Here is a 25,704-nt window from a genome sequence, read left to right on the forward strand (position 1 = left end):
CCTGGAAGGCAGCCAGGAGCGGCTCATGCCTCCGTGCTCACATCTGGAGGGGACCCTCCCCTCCTGGGGTCCCTGTGTGGCCCCCTCCGGGCACTGCTCCTCTGCCGCGGGCACGCACTCCCTCTGGGTCTTGCGCCTCTTCTGTCGCTGCCGCGGCTTTGTCCTGAGCTGCAATTTCCAGCCCGTGGGACCTTCTCGATGTGTTCGTACCTGGGAGGAACCGGGCAGGCGAACCGCGCTCCCGCAGCAGGGAGGGAGGGAGGGAGGGACGCTCCTGCCCGAGGATGAGCGGCGGCTCAGCCCCCCATGGGAAACTCCTCGAAATCAGACGCGCGCTCAGCCTAAGGCCGGCCTGGAGTGCCCTAAGACCCACATCACCTTCCTGAGAAAGGCTCGGCGCGCTGCCCCGCTAACCTCGGCCCACGGGAAGGAGCACCGATACCCACCTGTGCACAAAAGCAAAGATCCAGCCCCGCCGCCGAGATCCCCCCTCCCTCGGGCATGGAACCGCGTCTCGCCGGCATCCCCCGAGAGGCCAAATAAAGTGGGTTCCCCCCACGCCACAAGCCACAAATGAAACGGCGCGCAAGGCGAGGGGCTGCGATCCGAAGGCGAGCCCTGGCACGGGCGGAGAGGAGCCGTGGAGGAGCGGGATCGCAGGAACAGAGCCTGCGCACCCGGTGGCAGCAAAGAAACGCGGACGGGTGCGGGCAGGGGTGCGGGCAGGGGCCCGGCAGTCGGCACCGAGATGCTCGGGGGAGATGGGGTGGACGGAGGAGCCCAGAGGGCTGGATCCTGCAAGCGCAGAGGTACGGGGCAGGACCCCACCAGAGCGGGGAGTCAGGGAACAGCAGAGGTGATGGCAGCACATGCAAAGCACCAGGTGTTTTAAAAGGCAAGAATCCCACCCTGCTTCCTAATTATCCTTTTTTGTTTTTTAACCAAAGCCCAAAGCGTCCCCCTGACTCGGAGCGTCAGCTGCGGGTCTACGCCTGCACCACTCAGCCCACGCCGCCCGTGCCGGTGCTCGCCGGCCACCGCGGCTCCCAACCAGCCCCGTCTCTGCAGCATGCCTGGCCCCACTGGGCTTTAAAACCCAAAAACGGTCCCTCGCCAGGCTCAGCCGGCCAGGGTGGGAGCCCCACAGCACCCCTCCTGCCACAGGCAGGCAGGCAGGCAGCGGGCAGCACGGAGAAGCCTTCCAACCGCCAGCACAGGGGAAAGTCCTCAGCCTAGGAAAAGGCGTGCGGGATCCCCTGCAAGGCATGGGGAACAGGGACCCTCACCCCAGCAAAGCCGGGGGCCTCTGCTGCGCTACGAGAAGAAAGCAAGGACCGCGACGGGTGGTGGAGGCAGGCAGGGACCCTGTCGCAACACCCACCCTCGAGCGGGTCAAGGTCCTCTGGTTAGCGTTGGGCAAGTCACGGCCAAGCCTGGGAACATCTACCGGCCACTGCAAGCATCCCGAGGCGCCTGCATCTCCGGTCGGGCTCCGAGCGCGTCAGAGCGTTCATAACCGCTTTTGCACGATTCAAGGTTTGAAGGAATAAGCCTTCCTGAGAGGCAGCTCGCCCCAGTTCCAGCTCAGCTCGGTGCTAACGCGATTAGTCACACCCAGGGGGAAGCAGGATGGAGGAGGTAAACTGAGTCACGCAGCTGCTTCGTTAAAACGCCGTTTCAAAAATAATGGAGACGAGGGGGATCACGACTGTCATGTCCCCTAAGAGCCGAGGTTGGCCAAGGAGCAATTTCCCCTTCAGATGTGTCAAAAGATTTAGCTCTCTTTCTGACATTAGCTCACATCAAGTATCATTCTGCTGCTGTTTTTTAAGCCTACATAACACAAATTAGCCACCTAAAATTTTACTCCTGGATATTTCCAATTGGTTTCACAGCAGAGTGGATACACTGAGTGATTTTTGGGCTGCAGATGACAATGACAGACAGATTGATGGCAATGAAGTTATTTTGTCTCCTTTTGCAGCTGACTAAATTTGCATTAGTATTTTCATGGTACAGACTCCACCTTTCATCTAACATGATTAATGCTGTTGTAAATACAGAGAAAGAACCAGCTGCTTCTGGCTTCTTAGCTTCTACTGAGCAGCTGATGGAAAAAAAGTCCTTTTGTTCAGGCATCTCTAGAGCCCCTGCAGACTTTATGAAGAGCCTTTTATTTCAAAAGGTTAGAGAAATGCAGCGTTTAGAGTATCCTGCTTTTCTCACCACAGATCTGGACGGTATCCGCTGCAATCGAAGTGCCCAGGGCGGTGCGCCCAGCACCAGCCCGTGCCGCCAGGATGGGTCCGCCATCAGCCAGGGATGTAACAGGGCATCGGGTACAGAAGGTTTTGCTCGTGTCTTTGCAGGGTCCTTGCAAGATCAGCTTGTGCCTGGCCAGAGAAGGGGCTGGACAGCCCGGAGGGCTCCAAAACCAGCCCCGGGGCTGCGCAGACCCTCTGTCAGGAACAAGACGGCCGAGACGTAAAGGCGCTTTCATCCAGGAGCCGTAAGGGCTGGGCAGGTTATTCACAGACCGCACACGCTGCACGTCCCCAGAGCACATAAATCACAGCGTGGGTCTGGTAAACACAGGGCGACGGGAACGTGGTGTGCCACGAGCCCCGGGTGTAAAATTCAAACAGAAAAACATTCGGTAACGGCACAGCGAGGAGCCTCGGCAGGAGGGTGCCGTTTGCGAGCCAGCCGCCAAGAGGTGCCAGCAGCTCTTCCAGAGCCAAGGCGGCTCCTCCGGCTCCGGCTCCGCACCGCACTTCTTCCTTTCCCCCATTTCTTTAGCAGTGCCCCCAGTCAGCCCAGTTTCAGCTCTGCCGGGGGAGGCTGGGTGTGGGGAAGCAGCAGGGCTCTCCTTGCCCTCACCCCCCCCTGTACACCCAGGTTTTCCTCCCCCTTGGTATGAAAATGCACCCACAGGCCAAACCCCACCCCAGGTACTTTGGAGGAGCTGAACTAACCCCCCGTGTTCACAGCAATCCCGGTGAGAAGCACAAAAGGTTTTGGATAGGAGCGCGGGGGGCAATGCTGGTGCTGCCGAAAACAGAGCTGGGAGAGAGCGGCTGCTGGCGAGGCTGGAGCCGGCGAGCAGGGATGCCGGGAGCACTGAGGGTCTTTATTGCCACCAATTACAGTCTAGTGGCCCTGCTTGGCAGAAATGGAACACAAAGCCACCGGACACTTTCCAAAGGCTCCAGCAGCTGCTCCCAGCCGCTGGGGATGCTGCTTTTGTGAAAACCTCAGCATTTCTCTGGAGGGAGAGTGGGGATACTGCCGGCTCCTCAGGGAGTGGAGGCAGGACGGCTCCCAGCTCAGCCGCAACAGGATGAGGACGAGAACGTGACGGCTCCTTGCAGGGAGCCACGGGGATACTGGGTGAGGAGCACGTCCCAGCTCCCGCGAGCCTCCGCCACTTGCTCTTGCTCACGATCACTTTTAAACTCTTGCTGCTGGCCAGAGGAAAGGGACTTGCTTCTGCTCTACCCCAAGCTGATACGGCTGTCTCTAGCTTCCAGTCCTATCTTCAGGGGTTTTTTTCCCTCCTTCCCCACAGGTGAAGCTCCCCACACAGAAACAGCTCCCAGCATTTAGCTAAGCCTGCAGCATCACTGGGGATGTTTAATGGACATAAGGGAGAGGAGAAAGAAAAAACACCCTCAGAAGTGTGATGCATGCAAACCCCTCCGCAGCGAGCAGCGCAGGGAGGAGGCTGCGAGTGCCTCCTGATTCAGCCCAGCACGGCCTAAATCCCTGGAGGGATGAGGGCTGGGATGAGGGCTGTGCGCACCTATTCAGACCCAAACTCCCCCAGCAGCGCCCCAAAACGGCACCCACACGTGCTGCCTCCTCTCTGTTGGCCACCCCAACTCTGTTGACCTGCGCAGCGAGGCAGAAGCACAGAACCATGGCAAAAACCAGGCATCGGCCACAGAAATCTTTTTTCACGTCTGACGAGTACAACCACCAGGAAAATGCAGCAGCACTAGGGATTTCTTCTCCTTCTCCCCACATTTTTGCTTCCAGACAAGTTTCAGTCAATCAACGCATCTCCAACCACCCTGGCACGGGAGCAAGGTGGGACAGACGGACAACCTCCAGAAGGCAAAGGCACGCACAAAACCCGATGCACGCAGCGCAGAAGCGGTGTTGCGGCTTACCTGGCACTTTGGAAGGTGGCGGACGCTGATTTTCCAATAGCCCCGAATCCAACTCCCACTGCCAGACCCTCTGAAACAGGAAGGAAAAAACCAGTAAGGTCAAACCCTACCAGAGCCCTGAGACTGTCCCTCCTCCCGCGCTCCACGCAGCAGACGGGCATGAGCAGGACAGCAGGACACTGGGCCAGGTCGTTACCCCTCTCGTTTTCATCTAAGTGCATTTAATCTAAGCTCAATACAAGAGCCTGCCATGCTGCCTGGACTGCTTCCCCACTATGAACTCAAACCGGCAGTTTCTTGGGAAGCCAACACAGAGAGATGTTCCTGTATTTATGAGTGCACTGGAGGGGAAAAGATCACGGTCCAGCCGAAATGCTAGTTTAATAAGGCGCATAGCAGCACAAAACACCAAAGTCTGTTCAAAAGGACTCAGGTTTGGCAAATCTCTGCAAGGTGCAGACGAACTGCTGCCACGGGGGCTTCAGAAGAATCAAACACCGACTTCTCCCGTAAAGTCCCCGAGAGCTGCGCTAAGCCGGGACCAGGCTCCCAGCAATGCCACCTCCCTGGTTCCTGGTCTCCCCGTGCCCAAACACCAGCACAACGCCTTTACAGACAGTCTCCAAAGCAGAAGGACACACAAATTCCGCAAGAAAATTCTCACCCTGCAGATTATTTTAGATCACAGTTAATCCCATAATTCTAGATTATAGTTATTCCCGTAAACTCCAAAGAAAATCAGCTGAGGAGCCTTCCCAGGAAGGCAGCGGGTGCAGGAGACCTGCGATCTGCCACTGCAGATCCTCTGTGCAGCTCCTCAGGGACAACTACTCCGTCCTTCCCTGCTCCCCTCCTGCCGTCTCGCAAACTTTTCTTACCCTCCCACCGCTGGCACAGCTCCCTTGTCTCTCCCAGAAAAAAAAAAATCTTATTTTCAGAAAGCATCAAACCACTGCTACTTTTTTTTTCCCCCCCTCCCTTCGTTCAAAATCCCCATTTTTGTTTTTGCAGCCTCTCTGGTATCGTTCCCCTCTGAGCAAGGTGTAGGGGGGGGAAAACCATCCAAAGAACAAAAGCAAACCTGCTTGTGTAGCTGGCTGGGTTTTACAGCCCTCAAAGCAGGCAATTCCCCACTCGGGCTGCTGGCAGCCACGAGGGGACAGTGGGGACTGCTCGGATGAGCATTCAAACAGGTTGAAAATGTCACCGAGAGTGTTTACCTGCGTACTGGAGGGTGAGGTCTCAGAAGAGGAGGACTCTGTGTGTGTGTGTTTGTGGTCTTCTGAATTTCCAGTTGCCTTGGAAACACACCATAAAAAGCAGCACTAACTCGGATAATCACGCATTTGCATCCTCGAGCCCGGGCTGAGCGTGAAGAATCAAAACACTCGACAGCTCCTCAGAGCCCTGATCCGAGGCTTGTGCCAAGAGAGAGCAGCAACCAACCCTCCGTACAGGGTTACGGCGGGGGGAGACGCCGAATTGTCCCGAAAATACTGCGACCGGGTGATAACTTCATCTAGTAAGAGGAACCGGGGCAGACGCCAGACCCGGGGGGGTCACGCACTCGCGCAGAGCTCTCGGGAAAAGCTCCCGCACAGCCCCAACGCCACCCGGCCGGGGGTGGGCGAGCACCCGGGGCAGAGCCCCGGCGGGCTGCGATTGCCGGAGGGGCTGCACCAGCCCGTGCTCGTGGCTCTGAAGGTCTCGCTGGGCGCGCAGCTCAGCCACCTTTGGGAGGCAAATCTTTTTAAAGACGTTTAACGGCTGCGAGGATGTAACGAAGCTCTGCGCAGATGGGTCTGGCACTGTGCTTCCAAAAGATTGCTGCTCAAGCAAGACTTGCCCAGAGAGCAAAATTCAAAGGACGAACGCGCTAATTTGTGTGAATAACGAAAATAGCTTTGACAGAGGGGAAAAACCACGACGATTTCCCCGCTGCAAAGCAAGTCCCACGGACTAACAAACTCAGCAGCACAATTAATGAAAGTACAAATTACACATACATGGAAACAAATTATGGGAAATTAAAAATCAACAGATGGTGCGTAGCAAACTGCTTATTTGGAGAGGGAGAAGCAACCGGCGGTGGAAGCTGCAGCATGGTGGAGATGCTCGCCAGCGCGGAGAGGAGGAGGTGACACCGCAGCCTCTGGCCACGGGCTCGTCGGGTCCCCGCTTCCCACGAGAGGACGCGAGAGCCGGGGCAGGACGAGTGCGACCGCAAACGGGCCCCCGGCTGCCGACCCCAGCGCGTCCGGCGGGAACGCACAGCCGGGCGAGTCTGGCGTCACACGTGGTCCAGAAGCCGCGCAGACCCCAGCACGTCTCGCCGTCATTGCTGGTGCTTGCGAAGCCTCTGATTATCTATAGCAGATTTTGTGTGAGGCACTCAGCCCATTGCTGCGATTTGTTTCAAATATTTCCTTTAGAAAAGCCTGCCAAGGTCACGCAGTAACTTCACCGCTTCAGTAACACCGGGTCAGCCTCTTTCAAAGATGTCAAACCTCCGAACGACTCTGTTTTGCAGGCAAGCAAGCAGATACACAAAGATTTAGATGGAAAACAAACAGAAAGAGCTTGCTGCCAGTTTGCCCACACTCCCAGCCAGCTCAGCCCTCCGGCTGCAGCCCCTCTCTCAGGTATTCTGCACATACTCAGATTATAAATAGCCCAAGTGGCTTCTTCAGGTGGGAAAAGACACAAAAAGAGAAAGGTTAATGTTTCTATGTCAACCACTTACAGATACGCTGCACTGAAGGCTCTGCAAATGGATGACCAGGACGTTAGGTCACTGAAGATGGGTACAGGAGAGCAGATCTCTTTACCTACCGAAGGCTCAGACATCAACCTGTACAATAAACAGCCCCGTGCGATCCCCGGTTCGTGGCACCATCGCGAGCAAAGGCAAAGGGGAGCGCAGTCCCGGGCCACCCTGAACAACGGAAGGATTTACACCGGGCCACCACTCTGCAGAGGGCAAGGCAAAAGCCCCGCAGCTTGGGATGTGCGAGAGGGTGGAAGGCAGGCGTGCCTGTCCCACAGGAAAGCTTCCCATGTCAGAGAGGGTTTTTTCCAAGGATTTCGGTGGCTGCAGCAGTTGTCAGCCACTCTTGCAACCAGTGATGGAGCTGGAAGAGCCAGAGGCTTGGCACAACCTTGTAGCTGGGGAGCTCGCATGGTGAAGGCACCAGGCTGGGGCGTGAATTCAGCATCTCTTTGCTGAGTTGCAGAACAAAGAAGGAAAAATATGACCAATCTCAGCCACTGTCAAGAAAGTGCTTCTATTTAACCTAAAAAAAAGGGATTTTACCTCTCCTGGGCTTCCTTGGCTTTACAATTCAAGACGCCTTATCCTGATAAGGCATTACCCAGGGATCAGACTAATCCTACGCTAACTTAAGGATCAGCTACAAACCTCTCAGTCAGTAGCGCTTGTTGCAAAGGCATGCTTTCCTTTCTGCTTGCTTTTGGAGAAAAGAAAAAAAAATCTTCAAAACCTCAACCTGCGAAGCGATAACCGTGCTGGAGGGTCACTACAGACTCCTGTTAATGCTGCACAGCTTCGGGATACGTTACGGCAGCCTGCCGATCGCGGTGGCGAGGGCAAAAAGTGCGATATCCATCGCTCTTCCTACATACTACATCTGATATGCAGACCTGATCTAAACCAGGGCGTCCTCGTAGCACCACGGACCGTCCACCAGCTCCAAAGCCAAGGGGAACCCACCTTCCCTGCCCTGGGAGCTCTCTGCGGCCAAGCCCCGCCATCCTCCTCCTCTCTCCCTTCGCTTCTGGCTGTTGCTGTGCACAGGATCAGCTCCCTCCTCCGCAGCCTCGGGGGGCACGTTCAGAGCAAGGCGGATGGTAGCCGCGGTGCGGCAGGAGGGGACCGCGCGGGCGCGGCGACAGCGTGCAGGTCTAGCAAGAGCATTGCTCTGAGCCCAAAAAGCATCTTCGCAGGGAAGGCAGCCACTGCAAAATTTGGAAAGGAAAAGCCAAGAGGGAACACCACAGCAAGGAGGGGTCGGTGCGAAGGGAAGGACCGTGGAAAGGGGAGCAGGACACAGCTCGGGGAGCACGGAGTCATGTCAAGGCGCCACGAGCAGGCGGAAGGTGACGGCGCGGTACGACACAACGGCCACAGCACTGAGCGGAGCGGCCGAGGAGAGATTTACGCAGCGCGTGAAAAGCTGACAAGGAGGACGTCAGCCAAGGGAGCAAAGTGAGGGCCACGCTGCTCCCAGAGCACCTCTGACACCTTCACGCTTGGCCCGAGGTCCCCAGCTCCCCCAGCGTTCATCCACCGGCATTCAAGCGCCAGCGAGCAGAGGGGACTTGGAAGCGTGCAGCATGCTGTTACAGCTCTGGTTTTATTTTTACTTTAATTTCACTTCAGTGCCCCATCAGCAGAGCTGCAAAACAGCACAAGATGTTCCGTCTCATTGAGCCAGGAGGACAGCGACAACGTTCCCGTCTGCTCTAATCCGCAGGAGCACACGAATTGGCTGGGATGGGCTTTGGGATGAGGCCCAGCACTGATCATCTCCTCCCCCTCGGCGTGGAAAGCTGTGCCCGCTCCCGCTCCACGCTGGGATGTTCCTGGGGAGGCCAAAGCTCTGCAGCCCTGAGGGGATCGCATGGGCTCCTGAGACGGCGCATCGCCGCGGTGCTCGGGGCTACAGGAGGGTGTCTTCTCTTCGGACTAGCCCCAGAAGAAGTGCCTAGCGCCGCACTTTCCAAGGAACACTTCTCCTTGGCAGGGATGAGAGGAAGTTCAGGCAGGAGTGAGATGCTGGCATCGAGGCAGCCCACAGCAGACGCGGGACGGTCCTGGGGCACCAGCTCTGTGCTGCCAGTTCCTAACCAGCCCTGATACCAAAGACCTGGAAGAGGATAATGTACAAAATACACAAATAACTTTAAAAAGGAAAGATTTACTGAAGAGATGTTTCTGCTTTGAAGGCAGAAGGCTCATGAGCAGAGAAGGCTCCGGACAGCCCAGACTCGCGGCTCAGGTACCCACTGACGGTGCTGTGTGTGCCGGTTTGACCAAAGGGGAGGGACACCCGAAGTAAGCAGAAAGCTGGGAAACTCAGAGGCTGAGCTCACCCAGGAAGCTGCTTCGCTTTCCCTAGTCTGAAATCTGGTCTTGCCCCCTTTGCCCGGTCTGAAATTGCCTTCTGCTGCTGCCCACAGCGTTGAATGCTGTTTCTTCGCTCTCGAGCTCGCCAGTACCTGTCTTCCGAGAAGCAGCGGCTCCAGCCCTGCCCGGAGCGGCCGGCCGTGCCGAGCGCGGCCGCTTCCAGGCTCACACACAGCAGGGCTCGTCCGCCAGCGCCTCCGGCTGCAAGTGCCGCGCAAGCCTGGAGTTCGAAGGATCAACTTTAAAGTGGAATGGCTGATTCCATCCCATCAAACCTCTCCCTCATCACCCACTGCCCAAGTCCGCGAGAGCTTGGCAAGCTGAAAGAACCGGGTGAAATTAAGCAGGCTGCTATTTTAAATCCTCTTCAGGACAGCTTACGCAGCCGGGCCGGGCTCGCAGCCCCCCGCTGCCCTCTCTCTGTCTCGTCAGCACCAGAAAAACCCTCCTGCAACCCCAGGGTCTGGGTTTCGCGAGGCTCGCCGAGCTCCTGCCCTCGCCAGCTCCATGTTTGAGCATGAAATGAGCTTCGCAGCCACCGTGGGAGGCCACTCGTAATCCTCGGGAGAAGGTCTGTTCACAAAAACAACCAGAAATAAAAGCCCTTCAGATTCCCTGCAAATCCAAATGAGTAAATAACAAGCATCGCTCACAGGGCCTTGATAAGCTACAGCAGCAAGTAAATTAACCCCAGTTGTTATGTTACTCTTATATGCCATAAAGAGCAAGAAAATGAACATGAGCTGTGGATAGAGAACAAGATCCTACCGGAATGTTTAAAAAAAAAAAAAAAAAAGAATCCACTAAACAAAATTCACTTTTCTCTCCAAATCAGTTTGTCATCACGTAGGCAGGATTTCAGGAATAAAGAAAATGACGTCGCAGCATGCCGGAGCCCGTGCCGTGTCTGGGATCACCACCGTAACACGCGTGTTTTGCAGGCAGCAACGCCTCTCGCCTGCCCTCTGCTCCGTCTCACCTCACACACGAACGCGGCAGCGGGCAGAGCCGGGATGCTACGGGCAGACCCGACAGCCCGCCCATGCGGAGCAGCATCAGAGCGTCGGGGGGTTTTCCCCCCTTCTCTTGATGTCCAAGCCGGTTAGGATGGCAGCGACAGGGGAACACAGACCCGCTCATTACCCGTTCGTTTGTCCCACGCCTCCCGCTCTCCGAGAGGATGCGCTCGGCAGGGTGCAGGCAGCACAGCCCATCTGTCGCCCACCCATGGGTGTCTTTGCCTAAAAAATGCCCTTGCAGGGAATCCTCTGGGGATGCAGCGCGGCCCTCCCAGGCAGGCAGGGGAGGAGGAGGATGATCTGCGGTGACGAAAAAACAAGAATCAACTCACAGATCCGGCGGTCTGAGCGGAGGCAAAACCTTGGGCTTGGAGGGAGGGCAGAGATTAGGGGAAAAGCAGGGTTTGCAAGTAAGTTCTCCCTACAGCAGAGATACCGCCGTGCTGCCTGCTGGGGACGTTGGATTTCTGGGGCAGATGAGGAGAGCGTGGCTCCGTGGAGCTTTGTGCCTGCAGAGCTTTGAAAGAAAGGGAGGGAATTATAGATTTAACAGCAGTAAATGCCTTTCTTTGTGAGCAAAGGAAAGAGTCTGTGATGCTGAGAAGGCGCTTTGCACGAGCTAACGCGCACCCAGGGCAACACAGGACCGTGGGGGCCAGCGACACGTCCGCAGGGTTCATTGCAAAAGCATCCTCTGGTTAAATGAAGCGAACGCGCTGGGCTCACGAACGGCTGCCCAAGTCCTCCTCCTCGGTGACACCCAGGGTGGCAACAGCTACATGTGCCTTCGTGCTTTACACCCACTGACCCACGCTCCGCCTGCAAGCTGGAACCGTGTGTCCCCCACCAGCACCTCGAGCCTGGCAGCAGCGTTAACCGAGCCATGAGTGACATTATCTCCTCCTGCGAGGATTTATGAAGTTAATTCTCCTGGGTCAGCAAATGAACACGCTTCCGTTAGGAAGGTACTACGGATGCCAACGTGTCATCAATTATTCATCCCGCTCTTTGAAGAACTGTTAAGTTGCTAGTGGGAAATTAATCTTGCTATAATGAGGTTTGTGTTTCTATGAGAGTTTAAGCATGTCCCTGTCGCCACTATTCAAACTCTTAAGTTTTTTTTTTTCCCCCAAGATTGAACTCCAGTTCCCTCTAGGTAGCATCATTTTGCCATTACCGCGCAAGAAAGCGCAGAGATTACCAGATTTCAGTGACTTTCGTGTTTCTAGGTATCCACCACTATAAACCTAGCAAGGAGGAGGTTAAAGTCATTTTAGAAAGACTTTTTTTTTTTTTTTTTTTCTTTTTTAGCTTAAGCAAGTCAGAAAGCAGTGGATTTCACACTGCATTTGAAACACAAATCCTACCGCCGCTCCGGAGGTGGCCTTGCTTAGCCGCCATCCGCAGCACGTCCCACCACCCCCGGTCCCGGTAAGCCGCGTCTCCCCCAAAGCCCCTCTGCCCCCACAGACACCTCTGGCACAAGACCGGAGGTCCTGGCATGACGGTGTGAGTGCTCTTACTCTTGCCCTGCCACGGGACGCAGGCGACCCCGCCGCTCTCCGCGTCGCACTTCTCTTCCGCGCTCATAAACGCAGGCTCTTGCGAGCGAGAGCGCCCGGACCTCTGGCGCGTGACTCCCCGAAAGCAGCTGCCTGGCTGGATTCGCACCTCCCGGTGCAGCACGGGAGCCCGGGACACCACCCACCTCCCGCTTCAGCCCACGGGGCTGCTCCTCGGAACCACGGAACGGTTTGGGTGGGAAGGGACCTTTCAAGGTCGTCTAGTCCAACCCCCTGCCATGAGCAGGGACATCCCCAACCAGAGCAGGGTGCTCAGAGTCCCGTCCAGCCTGACCTGGGATGACCCAGGGATGGGGCATCCACCACCTCTCTGGGCAACCTGGGCCAGGGCTTCGCCACCTTCATTGTCAAAAACGTCTTCCTTCTATCTAGTCGAAATCTGCCCTCTTTTAGTGTAAAACCATTACCCCTTGTCCTATCACTACAGGCCCTGCTAAAAAGTCCATCCCCATCTTTCTTATCAGCCCCTCTCAGCCCTGGCAGCTGCAGGAAGGTCTCCCCGGAGCCTTCTCTGCCCCAGGCTGAGCCCCCCCAGCTCTCCAGCCTGTCCTCCCAGCAGAGGGGTTCCATCCTGCTGATCATTTTTGTGGACCTCCAACAGGTCCACGTCTTTCTGGAACGCTGGCAGCACCCTCCCTGCTCCGCAGGACTTCCAGCAAACTGCACAAGAGCGTAGTGATGCTACCCACTCCCTCCGAAAGCCCACAGCCCCAGTTCTCTCAGAGGCAGTAAGAAGAAAGGTGCCTTTTGCAGACCCACATGAACTGCCCCATGAGCATGTGTCAGGTTTTCCATCCCCAGGCTAGAAAGCGCTGCTGCCCATGCAGACACGTACAGCACACCTATAGCTTCTGGTTAAACGCTTATGGCACCCGTCACGGCGACCATGTGACTTAATAAAAACAAAACAAGCCGCAGTTTCTTATAAAAGATTGCTGCTCGTTAGGGTTTGGCTTCGATTCAGCTCACCCAGGTGGGACGCAGCTCCCCAGGCTCAGGCAGAAGGTTCGTCACGGTGGGAGAGGAACGTGGAGAAGTCCTTGTCCTCTGAACGTGCACGTGAAGAGGATCTGGGGAGCAGCAGCACATTGTGGTGTGGACGGAGCAGAGGCGCAGGAGTGCCCTGAGCATCGCATTGTCATGAATCACTATCGAGCGGTGACAGCGTGCTCGACCTGAAGGCACCCGCAGCCACACGTACAAACCGCCTGCGGAGATCCCGATGCTGACAGCAGCTGTGACACAGTCACGTTGGCCAAGCAGGATTCAACTTGCTTTATGACTTCTCTGCAGCCCTGCAGAAGCAGCCAACTAACGAGACCAGATCACTCCTAATCATTACCCTAACCAAAAATCCTTTCAGCAGAACACAAAGACAAAATTTAAATGATTAATTTGCAGTTTATAGTGGCATGTATTATTATTTGTGGTATGAATTATTCGCTCGTCTCCTCTCCTCCCCCAGGTTCCCAATGAAGAAGAGCCGTCCTTTGAGGGGTTACGGTGGGACGGGGAAGCGGTCCGGTCCCCTTTCCCCTGCAGACTCGCACGCCGCAGCCCACGCAGCGCTCGCATCCCGACCCTGCCGACAGACGGTGACAGGACAGAGAAAACAAAACCCAAGGCACCAGCTGGATTAATCTGCTCAGACAAAGCAGTCCTGGGCAATCATTATTCTCACGACTATTTGCAACCTCCAGCAGATGCGGGCAGCGAGCAGGCAGAGGTGCGAAGCCCCGTGGATCCCACCCAGCAGAGCCCCACCGTGCCACCCCACCAGAACGCTGGCTGTGAAAAAAGCAATAGGAGAAATAAATAAGCCCATTTTGGGGCTATCTTACACGGTAACGCCCCGGAGGGAGCAAACAGAACACAGGAGCGTGGCTGGGCACATCGCCACGGCTGGTACCGATGGGAAGCCCTGCAGCGCCTGCTCAGGTAATCCCACGTTCACGGGGGAAAAAAGGTGTGTAGGGTCGAAACCCAATAAAGGTTTGTGGGGACGGCAGCAGTAGGAAAGCACAGCAAAGCCAGGCCGTTGAAAATGGAGAGGAATTGTCCTTCTGGGTAGGGAATTGCAGGCAAGCCACCACAGACCTGCTTCGGCATTGCGTGTTAGCTCAGCTCCTCTCTCCTGCTGCGGGGACAGCTCTATAAACGACTCAGGAGTTCACCCATCAGCGCCGTTAATAAAGCACCGATTCAGCGGTGGCTGAGGCCTGGGACGTGCATACACTAAGCTGAAAGAAGGTGAAACATCTCACAAGCTTCTGACGTGCCCAGACAGCTCAGCTCCACCGCTTTGATTTCGAAAGATAAAAACTAATGGCGCAGGCTCTGCCTCCAAGTTTTCAGGGATTCGCAGATGGGTCCCATCAAGGTTATGCAAGAGGCGATGAAAAACGGCAGACAATGTCAGGGTCAAGCCAGCCATCACCTGGAAAAGCAAACAGCCGAAATCCCCAGCGCACCGGTGCTTAACAGCAGAACGGACACAAAGCAAGCCAAGCCGCACTGCTGTGTGCAACGCCATGGAGCTAAAATGCCATCGGAAGGGGATTTTAAGCCTCACTGGGCTACCAAATGCCTTACCCTGGGGGGTCCCAGGCAATCTCACAGGTCCTTTGTCTGAAAACAGCTTCCAGGATTGGGTGCTCACACCAGCGAACCCATCTCTGTGCACCCGGCCGAGCTGAAGGGGTTTGCTTGGGTTTGGAGCAAGGAGGGGACCAGCGAGCCCGAGCTGCTCCCAGCAAACCCGGTGGGATGTGACACAAGGTGACTCTGGGCGACTCATGGCAACAGATACAGGGAAGAAGCAGCCCAAGAGAAGCCTGTGGCCTTGCTCGAAGGTTTGTGTCCATTAAACAAGGTGGAATTTGGGTAGCACGGGGCAATTCCCCTAATGCCAGCTCCTGGTTTAGCCTGCAGGAGCCAGACCTTCTACATCCCGTCCTGTTCTGCTTTTCTCCCCCTTTCACCAAAGCACAATGATGTGGAGCAAATCAGCATTTCAACCCATCGAGCCGCAACGGCTAAACAGGAGCTGATGAGGCAGCCACTGCTTACACCGGAGGTACCCGATTTTAAAGAATTAAAGTAACTGCCCAACATCCCAAAGCTCCTTTATCATGGAAATGTTTCTGTGGAAGAATAAGACTCTTTCCCAAATTAACAAACCAGAACTATCCTAAAGGCAGGGGCTAACCCGTGCTGGAAACGGGCTCTCCCTGACCCCACACAACCTGAATCCATCACAGATATTTTAATGTTTCATTTCTTTCAGGCCACTGCTCACTGATGTTTAATGCGACAGACCTGCACGATCCGATGGGTTTAAGAAAGAAAAGGAGCTCCCACATGCATATTTCAGTGGACTTTCATTCCAGCTGGTGAAAATACTGTATTTAATTGGCTTTTGTCACCTTTGTGGCTGTTACTGCTTACCAAACACCGATCACCAACTCAAAACGATGCCGCGGAGATAAATGCACATTAGCAGTTCTCCGTTGGCTTCCCAGGTGTCTGCCTACAAACTAGTTTTTGAAATATGAGCTGCTGCCAGTGGGGCGTTAGAGGCGCCGCGACTCTGGCCCCCCTGCCCACCCGCTCGCCCCTTTAACGGTGCCGGCGTGACGGGCTGTGACACCCCCCGGGCTGAAAACTTCCCAACCCTGCCCACGTCATACGTGAAATTACCCTTCCACCGGGCCGTTACCCGCACGCCGTTCCCCGAGGCTCCTCCATCCGCCCGGCAGGAGCACGGGGGAGTCCCGCGGGAGCCGAGCCGGTGGCCACGGACCCAAAAGCAGCCCAGAGCCAGTGGCCAGGGCCCTTCGCGTCGCCGGCAGTGACACAGCCCAGCTCTGCAGACAGGCACCCACACCTTGGGTGCACGCAGAGGACGGGGGAACAGCAGCGCACGGCATGCACAGGCACCCAGGAAAGCCCTGTTGTGCCCACGGGAGGGTTTCTTTTCAGCCTCCACCTTTAGAGGACCAGGTTTTTGCTGGTGGCATCTTGCCTTGAGCGGAGGAGCGGGGCAGAGCCGTCCCGCACCCGCCGAGAGCATCGCCCGCGCAGAGCATCGCCCGCAGCCGGGGCTGCCGCCCGCACCCTCCGCGCGGTGCCGGCGCCTCGCCCGGCTGCCTCGCCGTGCTTTCCGCCCCCTCGCACGGAAGCTTAACGACTTTGAGCGAGTCGCTTCAATCCGTCGAGGTGCTTAATAGAAGAAAATGTCAAAATATGTGCTGATGAGGCGACAATTAATGGGAAGTTTAATGAACGGTTAAAGCAACCTTTCCCAGAGCGGGCGCCTGCATGAGGCCGTGCTCCTCCTTGATCCCACGCGAGCCGCTGCCGTGCGAAACACTACGGTCGGCACCGAACACCCAGCCCTGTCTTCGTGGGCCACATCCGATCTGACCCTTCCCCTCTCCCCCCGGCCGCTCGCAGGGCCATCGCGTCGCAGCGCCATTGCGAACAACCACCGCTCGATCCCCGCCGCATCCGCTGGTCCCAGGGCCAGCGCTCTCCTCCGCTCCCCTCGACCCTCCGCAGCACTCGGACCGCATCGAGTCGCTGCACAACGTGCTCACCGCACAGGCAGACACCCTCCCTCACCCGCGTCGCCCTTTTCACCCTCTTGTCTGAAATGCAAGCCGCAGAGAAATCTTTTCCTCCCTTTTCTTACTAAAAATACCAGCGTTCCGTAGAAACCAAAGGTGCTGCACGAGTGCCCAAGGATAACTATTAACAGCGACGCAACCAGAAGCGACGGTGGAAGGAGGTCTGCTGCAATTTCAGAAAGAGGCATCACACAGGCGAGACGCAGATCAATCGCGCTCTGCCGAGCCCCAGTGGGGACCAAACGCGTATCAAAGTCAGCAATTGTAAAACAGCCTCAATTTCCATAGACCAACAAAAAACCCCAATCGTTCAGAATGGATGTTACCAACCTTAAATCTCTGAGAATATTCATGTAAATAATCACTTTGCTTTAAAATCGAGATGCAATAACACACTCGTCGCCCCAGCCTTCTCTTGGGAGGCTGAGTGCATGGGAGCGCCTGTCCCACGGGAATGAATCCAGTCATTTTGCTAATGACAAAGTAACCAGCCTGGAAAGCACCCCCTCCCAAGGAACACCAACCTGACAGCACAGCACACAACCTCTGTGCTGCTGCAGCCACACACAAAGGCCCCTCTCCATGCCCTCCTCTTCCGCAACAGGCGATCTGTTTGCATCCTCCAATTCACCAGCATCGGAGCACCAGCTCCACCACGGAGAACACCAGCTCTGGTTTGGCTCTGACAGATAAGCTCTGGCTGAACCTTGCTGACTTGGTTTAAGGTTTAAGAAGCTGCAGCCTCCCGCATCCCGCCTCGCACCCGCCGGCGGAGCACGCCAAACCCGGACTCAACCACTGCCGCGTGGCAGTAAGACAACATGACTGCAGGGTGCTCACCTGGGAGATGTCAAGCCACCCCATGGCTTAGGTACAAACCTCACCGTGAAGCGCTCTCCTCATCAGTGGGGAGATATCCTTTTGTTCTGGACACGTCTCCACCAGCTGACAACCAATTGCAGAATCACAGAATTGATAAGGTTGGAAAAGACCTTTAAGATCATCAAGTTCAACCATCAATCCAACAACGCCAGGCTCATTAACCATGTCCCAAAGCGCCACGTCCACACGTTTTTTGAACACTTCCAGGGATGGCGACTCCACCGCCTCCCTGGGCAGCCTGTTCCAATGCTTGGCCACTCTCACCGTAAAGAAAATTCTACTGATATCCAACCTAAACCTCCCCTGGTGCAACTTGAGGCCATTTCATCTCATCCTATCACTAGTTCCTTGGGAGAAGAGACCAACACCCACGCCGCCACAACCCCCTTTCAGGCAGTTGTAGAGAGCGATGAGGGCTCCCCTCAGCCTCCTCTTCTCCAGACTGAACACCCCCAGTTCCCTCAGCTGCTCCTCATCAGACTTGTGCTCCAGCCCCCTCACCGGCTCCGTCGCCCTTCTCTGGACACGCTCCAGCACCTCAACGTCCTTCTTGTAGTGAGGGGCCCAAAACTGAACACAGGATTCGAGGTGGGGCCTCACCAGCGCCGAGTACAGGGGCACGATCCCTGCCCTGCTCAATCACTTCTCCACCAAGCGGCACATCGCACACCTACAGCCCGTGATACCAGGAGCTGGTTTTGGCAGACAGGCCAGTCACGGAGCGATGGATGGGACTAAGTCACTCTCCATCGCTGGAGATGTCCACAGCAGGAGTCTGGGCCAAGGGGTGACAACGCCGGGGTCCCCACCAGCTTCCTGCACCTGCAGCCAGCCAGATCCCAGCCAGCGGTGCGGGATGACGGTAGCTCAGGGATCCAGCTCCCACTTGCAGCGTGAGCTGCCTACATGGACACATCCATCAGCCAACCACCAAAACCCAAACCTGCCGTCTGCTCCTCTCCCCCAGACAGTCATAAAGCAAGAGACACATAAAAGGACATTAAAACTGGTTAGAGCTGTAAGAAGCCATAAAGAAAAGCAAGCGTCCAGGCAGCTGCCGTATCTAAGCAGGCAGTTCTCGCTCCTGGGGCTGTCCCCAGCCGAATCCCACCGTGCAGAGGGCAGCGGGCAGGTCTCACGCTAATCTGGCCCAAGGGCACTCAGCTGAGCCGTTCTCCTTCCCAGGCGAAGCTGCAAACAAGCGTCTTTCAAATCAATTTGACATTTACCGTCCTTTGGTGCAGACTTCCCTTCTACCCCCGTTTCCTCGGGATAAAACAAAGCGGCGGCAGCACTCGCTGCCGGACTCTGCACCTTCCTTACGGACGGAGAGGAGCTGCAGAGCGGCCACGGGGACGGGCAGGAGGTGCGTGCCAAACCGTGGTGCAGCCGGGTGCCTCTTGCCGCCCTCTCCAAGCGCAGTCCCAAGGGGGATGAACTTGGATGCTGTCACCTGGGGGTGCAGGGACCTTCCCTCAGACCCGGTGCTACTTCCCAGGAGACTCCTTCATCCTTCCCATAGACATCACCATCTAAAAATTTCTCCATTTAAAATCTTTTCTCTCCTGCCCGTGGTGATACCCCACCATCCCTCCCTCCTCCCCGCAGCACCGTCGCCACCGAGGGTGAATTTGTTCCATATTTAGCTCACTCACTCTGTCCTGCTCCTTGCTTTGTTCCTTCTCATAAAAAAAATTTAAAAACTCCAGCTCGTTAATAGGTTTCTGGCAATGGGAACTGGAGAGAAAGCCTCAGGTGGAGCCATCTGAGATTTGGGGGGTGAGCAGGGGACATCAGTGCCGCCTTGCACCGTGACCCAGAGGCTCTGCGCCCGCCGCGGCGCCGCTGCCACGTCCCATTTGCTGGGGAAATGTCCTCCCAGACACCTCTGCTTAACAGTGACACTTGAGGCAGAAACATCACGGAAGTCGAACTGGGGAGCAAACACGGAGCGATAGGACTGAATATGAAAAAGCAAGATATTTTGTTGCAGGAAGGAAAGGGCTGGAGCAAAGCGGATGACTGGCTCTGCGCGCAGCTCCTGGGGATGGCGCCGACCTGCTCTGCCCGCTGCCCCAGCCCCAAAGCGTCGCAAAGAAAAAGGAAAATTCAGGTTTCCTTGGCAACGTTAGGGTGGCTGGAAGCATCACCTCGTGCCTGCCAGCAACCAGACCCAGTAGCAGCCCAGCTGCCTCCCCCGGGAGCCGGCGGGGATGCTCTTCGGGGAGACGGAGAGACGGGGCACTGCGGTCCCTGCAGCCAGCGGGACCCCAGCCAGGTACCTGCCATCAGCTGAGGGGCTTTTGTGGAAAAGAAACCCACGTTTCCCAGCTGCAAGGGAAAGCAAGGCTGGGCATCACCGCAACCTGACAGAGGGAACGCCTGCAGCCCACCGCCGTGTACAGACACCCACCGGGAGATGACTCGGGCTCTGGTTAAGCCACCGAGGGTTCCAGGCAGGCGCAGACCCCCGCAACACCGTGACTCCAGGGAGAGCCCCGGGGCATGAAGATGGTTGCAGAACATGGCCTTGGTCCCGTCCTCCATCTCGCCTGTAGCAGTCAGAACATTAGGGGCAGGGATGCAGGTTCCTGCAGCATCTCCACGTCGGAGAAGCCCCCCGACCTCACGCGGCAGGGACATCCCTGCCTGCATGCCGCCCCGGCTCGGCGCAGAGCCGGCAGCGGACCCACAAGCTCCGTCCTACCGGGCTCTCCTCCTCCCTCCTAAATGAGCACAAAGAGAAAGGCGGTTTCACTCACACCTCGCTAATTGTTATTTGTGATACACCAGTAACATTTTAATTAATCTGAAGTCTTCAGCATAACAGCTACCCAAGGTACAAACATAAACCAGAATAAACAGGGCTTGATTAAATACATAATTAATGTTCCACAAAACCTGGCATATATGAATATTAATTAGTAGGAATAGTCTGCAGTTTGGCATCTCCTGTCATTACCACTTTATTCTTTACATTGCCATCCCCAGCTTTGGAACAAATTAACAAGGTTTTTGCTCACCGGCAGCGCCCACTAAATACAAACCGACTGTGAGAGGCTGGTCTTTACTTTCAATTTTCTCACCCGCATATTAAGCGGCTTCTAGCTCATTTGCCCGAGACCAAAGATAGATGCACTGCCAAGATCGAAACATGTTCATCCCCAAATGGGGCTCAGAGTAAATAAAACTGTTCTCTGCTGGCAGGAGTAAGAGGGAGCCCATTCCCCACAAGCGGCGGCGCAGAACAGGGCCAGACCCGGTGCTTGCCGGGGTTTTAACCACTGGACAGAGCGACTTGGTAGAGTTTGGCTGAGCCATAGAACGCCGCAGGTTTCCAAGGAGCAAGGCCACTTCCAGCCTGTCAGAGGCACCTGAGCAGACCTGAGCAGCAAGGTGAGCACGGACGGGAGCAGTCCCCGCCCGGCGGCATCCTCCGTGCTGCGGCACCCCGCGCGTGGCACGCCCCGAGGGACGTGGAGTTTTAGGAAGCCTTGTGAAGACAAGGGCAGGACAGGAAACCCTTGGGAAGCGCCCGGACAGCCTCGGGTGACAGGCTCCCTGCAGGCGCAGCGGCCGCGCAGGGAGCGAGCGCTGGACGCGGTACGGAGCCACGTGCTGCTGCCGAAGCGAGCACCGAGTGATTCCGCAAGCCCAGGAGCCGGGCGAGCCGGCAGGCGTGCCGAGGTGCCCGAGCATCCCCAACTTCTCGGCTCAGCACCTCCCGCCTCCGCCCCAGCACAGGCGCTGCCGCGCCGCACGCTAACCGAGGTGTCATTACACTGCAGGAGTCTGCGCTAATTATAGAGTCAGCCTTTCCGCCCACAGGGATGGTAATTGAGGTAGAGCATTACCATGTTTCCAAACCCTGTGCTGCAGGCAGGTGCCGCGGCGGATGGGAGAAGCGCCACCGGCGCTGCCGAGGCTTTGCCGGGAAAGGAAAAGGACTTCGGCAAAAGCCCAGCCGAGCCTTGTACCACTGCTCACCGAGAGGCTGGACCAGCATCTGCTTCACGCAAGAAAGACCAGAGACCCTGGGAACGAGCAGGGCAGGCCACAAGCTCCCATTTTAATCACAATCTGAATTATTTATTAGGGCGAAATCGGTGCTGGCATCCTGTGACCTGCAGACAGGAGCACGACGACAGCCACAGGCTCCAGTCCAGACTCCGTGACTTGAAACCTCTGGATGACTTCGGGCACATCCCCGCTGAAACGGGGACGTTGGTACAGGGCTTTGCCATCGGTGAGTGGCCCCACCAAGCACAAAGAGCCGCTGTCACCCACCCAGCCCCACAACAGCACTGTGGGACTGCTGGAAAAGAGCAGGAGGGGGAACCTCGGGACAAGGCTTGGCCAGGACAGACACCCCCACCGCGACCCAGAGACCCCCGCTGAGCCGAGCCTCCGGGCAGGCGCCGGGCAGCAGAACCACCGCTCTCACACACCTCTCTGGATATTAAGCTTTAATATTGTGACCTTTAAGATGCAAAAGCGAATTTCGGAGCCTCTGTAACTGTCCAAGGGTGGCTTTGTGCTCTTGCAGAAGCAATGAAAGGTTAGACCGGCGTCTCTGTGGCAGCCAGGGCCGTGTTGCCATTAACCTATTGCTACGGCTGATGCTTTGTTCACTCTTCTACAAAACTTTCTTTTTTTGCTGGTGACAGAGACAGGAATCCCCAGCTGACACAGCCCGAGGCAGCAACACACACACGCTGCCCGGCTCTTCACCCTGGCTCCCTGACACTTCGTTTGGAGGATGAAATCCAATTATGGTTTACTCAGTGCAAATGCTTCCCATTATTTTTGTGTGTGTGGCTAATTTAAAGCTCCCTACTTGCCTCGTCTGCCAAGCATCTGCCTCCCCCAGCAATACATGGAGCTGAACTAAGGCATCTGAGTTATCTACCTATAATTAAACAAAACCAAAGAAAAACAAGGGATGAAAAGAGGAAAATCCACAGGAGCAGGAGCACCCAAGGGTGCCGGGAACCGATGACTGGCTGGAAGGAAGCAATTACTGCCCAGGGACAAGCAAGTAGCAGCAAGGCTGGAAGGGATGGCAGCTTACGAGTGCTCAAGGAAAACGCCCACGCGCAGCCCGGCTCCAACAGCCCACTGCGTGTTTGCTTGGATTTTTTCCTGCCGTTCAATCCTGGGGTGCCCTTACAGGGGGAGAAATACAGGATCTGTGATTACAGACCCGTAACGGAGCCTTCTCACCTGGGAAGCCCAGCCAGGGACGGAATTTAAGACGGATGCCCTGGCATCGGATAAAAGTCGCTCTCGAAATCGAAAAGCACGTGTGACAGCACAAGGCAGCTCCCCTCGCCCCGGCTCCGACGGCTAAAGTGCTTCCCGTGCTGCAGCAGCTCTCACCGCTGGCAACAGCCGCCTCCTTGCCAACAAGCCACGCGTTGCACCAGCCCGGAAACCACAGCTCTTGCAAAGGCACTCGGCATTCTGCCCCAAGTTTACAGATCCGAGCTATGCAGAAAAGCCTTTTCCTATTCCCACTGCGCACCCCCATCCAGGCAGGGACTGAATGGAGAGAGGAGAAAGAAAAGGGGAGGGGAAAGAGAAGAGTAGGAGGAAGGAGGGGAGAGGAAAGCAGGAGAGCAAGTGTTTCAAAAGGTGGCCTCATATTACTTTCAACATCACCAAAAATTGCAAAGGAGTTGAGTGTCCCCAGCTGTTTTATCTCATCCTTTTTGTATCACATCTTTTTCCATAGTCTCAAACCCAGTCCTCAGCAGGACACAGCCCTCCAAGACTCGGGGCTCTGCAGTTTTCCGTCTATCGGCAAACTCCATCCCTTGAATAAGAAAACCCCAACTGTACGTGCTCCTGCAGAGAAGCAGCACTTTAAAATGCATCTCTTGCTGGTACACAGAGCAGAAGAGAAACGAAGAAACACCAGAATTTGTTGTCTTTACAGTGTCATCTTTCTTAATATACTCTCGGATTCACAATTTTCGCCCAGAACAGGCTGGCAACAGCGAGCGGGGCTGCAGATGTCCAAGACGCAGCAGTGAGCCCGAGCCCACAGGCTCCCCCCGAGACCCCTCCCCACAAGGGGTTTTGCTGCCAAGACCTTACGTGGCTCAGCCCTACCAAGAGAGCAAGATCTGATGTGACGGGTCTTGTCTAAAGGCACCCAGGCACCCACTCGGCGAGTGCCATCTGCGAGCGGCAAGAAAAAGGAGAGGGGAGGCGGCAGCCGTGTCCGATCCTCCCAGGACAGCACCGACCACGGGAAGAGGCTGCCCACGAGCCGGGATGGACGGACGGACAGGACTTACCTGGGATGTTGTGGATGGTTATAGCGAGGATCATCAGCATAATCCGCCTCCAGCTGCTGCTGCCGGCCGTCGGGGCACCATCCCTGGCTGCGGGGAACGCCGGGGGACCGTCTGGCAGGCTGGCCCCCGCGCCCTTCCTCCTCTGATAGGGCTCCCCGTTCTCACCTTTGTCTGGGGGTACAGAAAAACAGCCGGGTCAGCCGAGAGGGTGACAGACGGACAGCTGGGCATCTCCTGCCCCCCCTCCCAAAAGGAAAAAGCAGAGAGAAGGAATAACACTGACCAAAGCAGGGCTGAAGGTGTGTGCATGCCCCCTTCGCTTCAGGTTCGGGTAGGGGGTTTCACCCCCAAGCAGACTGCAGAGCCCCCGGGACAAGGGAGACCCAGAAGTTCATCCTCTGCCTCCTCCTCCGGGGACCCGCTCCCAGCCCCACACAGCTCCCCAGGCATCACCCCCAGGCTTACGCCCGCCTGCAAACCCAAAGTCCCAATGTGGCGAGGACGAGCTCTGGGGGCTGCCGAGGATGATGAGGACAGAGCTGCCGGGCAGCAGCCGCCCGCGGTGAGCCCGTCCCCCTGCCCCAAGCCCAAACTTGGCAGGTCTGCAGTTCCATTGCCTTCGCTGATGAAGGAAAAACCCGCAATACTTCATTTTGATTTCACCCTGGTCACAAAACGAGTGCCCTGAGTTGTATTTAGCAACTATTTGTTCTGCTACCAAAAGATTTGCTGCTGCCGTTCGCTAAGACATCACCAGATAACCCCGGGCTCTCGCGGACCTCTGCTCCCAGTAGGATCGTTACTATCGGCTTTATTTCAACCAGTTATTAAAAACCACGCCGCTAAAAGCCAAGCTCCAATTAGGGCTGTGACGTGTGGAAAGAGCACCAGGCAGCACCGTAATAAAGCCTACGCACACCGAGACCTTCATGGTTCACCTTCAGCGTGAGAAGGTGAAGGGAAGCCAAGAAATGAGGAGCACAAATTCCTCAACCTCACACAGCAACAGCTACGGCTTTGTATTAAAGATTTGACATTTAGACAATATAATTCTCTTGCCCTGGATTTATATAATTCTTTTCTGTCCCTTGACCCACCCAGCCCAGGAGTTTTTTTGCAGACAGTGTAAGGAGCCGTCTGAAACAGTTTTGACCGAATCCCAATTGCTTCCCCTGCCGTTTGGAGGCAGGATGATGCCCGGCCGTCATGCTGCTCATCGCACAGCGTGCGTTTTCAGCGCCAGTTAAGACCCTCAGCACAAGAGGGCTCATGCAAATTGTCACAAGGGGTCACCTTGGGAAAGCAGAGGTGTCGGCAACACTTCACATCTTGCCATCTGTAACACAAAAACGGACACGTAAAGGCATCCTGAAACGGTCCTCAACAGCACAGAAAATAAAACCAAGAATTTAATATATTTTGGCACCAACAAATCAGGGCAAAGCCTAAAACCCCACTTGTGTGCAGCGGGACGAGGCAACTCTCCGGTGGATTCCCTCCTGCCGCCTCCCACGTTGCAGGAGCATCCCCGCACGGCATCACCAGGGCTGCAAACCGCGACACCCGCGATTCTCACGCTTCCCCCCAAAAAGGCCATCGCCACTGCCGCTCTGCAAACGGAGCGCGACGCTGCGCAGATAAACGCTGTCGTTGTCGTTCGCGGTACGGAGCCAGACGCTTTCTGTCCCCAAAACCTAGCCCAGTCAATAATCTGCAGTAACGTTTGACAGCAGAGCTTCATTGCAGCCTGCGGGGACAAAGATAAATATTTTTTTTAAGCAATAGCAAGGACAACCAGATCCAGCGGAGCGGCTCGTCCAACTCACCGCAGGAACGCTGGCGCAGCAGACCGCTGGCAACAGGGCAGCCAAGGCTGAAGCCACTTACAGATGAAGTTCCCTTCTTCTGCCAGGCCACTGGATTACTTTAATTGCTTGGCACGTGTCCGCGCCGGCCCCACAAACAGCATCGT

General features: G+C 56.1%; 1 protein-coding gene across 1 annotated transcript in view; it reads right to left on the reverse strand.

Moving 5' to 3' along the window:
- SLC39A11 (solute carrier family 39 member 11) overlaps positions 1-25,704 on the reverse strand; it is a gene marked incomplete at both ends in the record, with an annotated part of 95,860 nt that overhangs the window by 19,204 nt on the left and 50,952 nt on the right. Inside the window, 2 exons of the mRNA XM_082008232.1 lie at positions 4,173-4,242; positions 23,733-23,903. Of these exons, the coding sequence (XP_081864358.1) occupies positions 4,173-4,242; positions 23,733-23,903 (241 nt within the window). The remainder of the gene's footprint in view (positions 1-4,172; positions 4,243-23,732; positions 23,904-25,704) is intronic.

The sequence above is a fragment of the Phaethon aethereus genome (genome assembly GCF_964289735.1).
Source record: "Phaethon aethereus genome assembly, chromosome: 18".
Taxonomy (NCBI): domain Eukaryota; kingdom Metazoa; phylum Chordata; class Aves; order Phaethontiformes; family Phaethontidae; genus Phaethon; species Phaethon aethereus.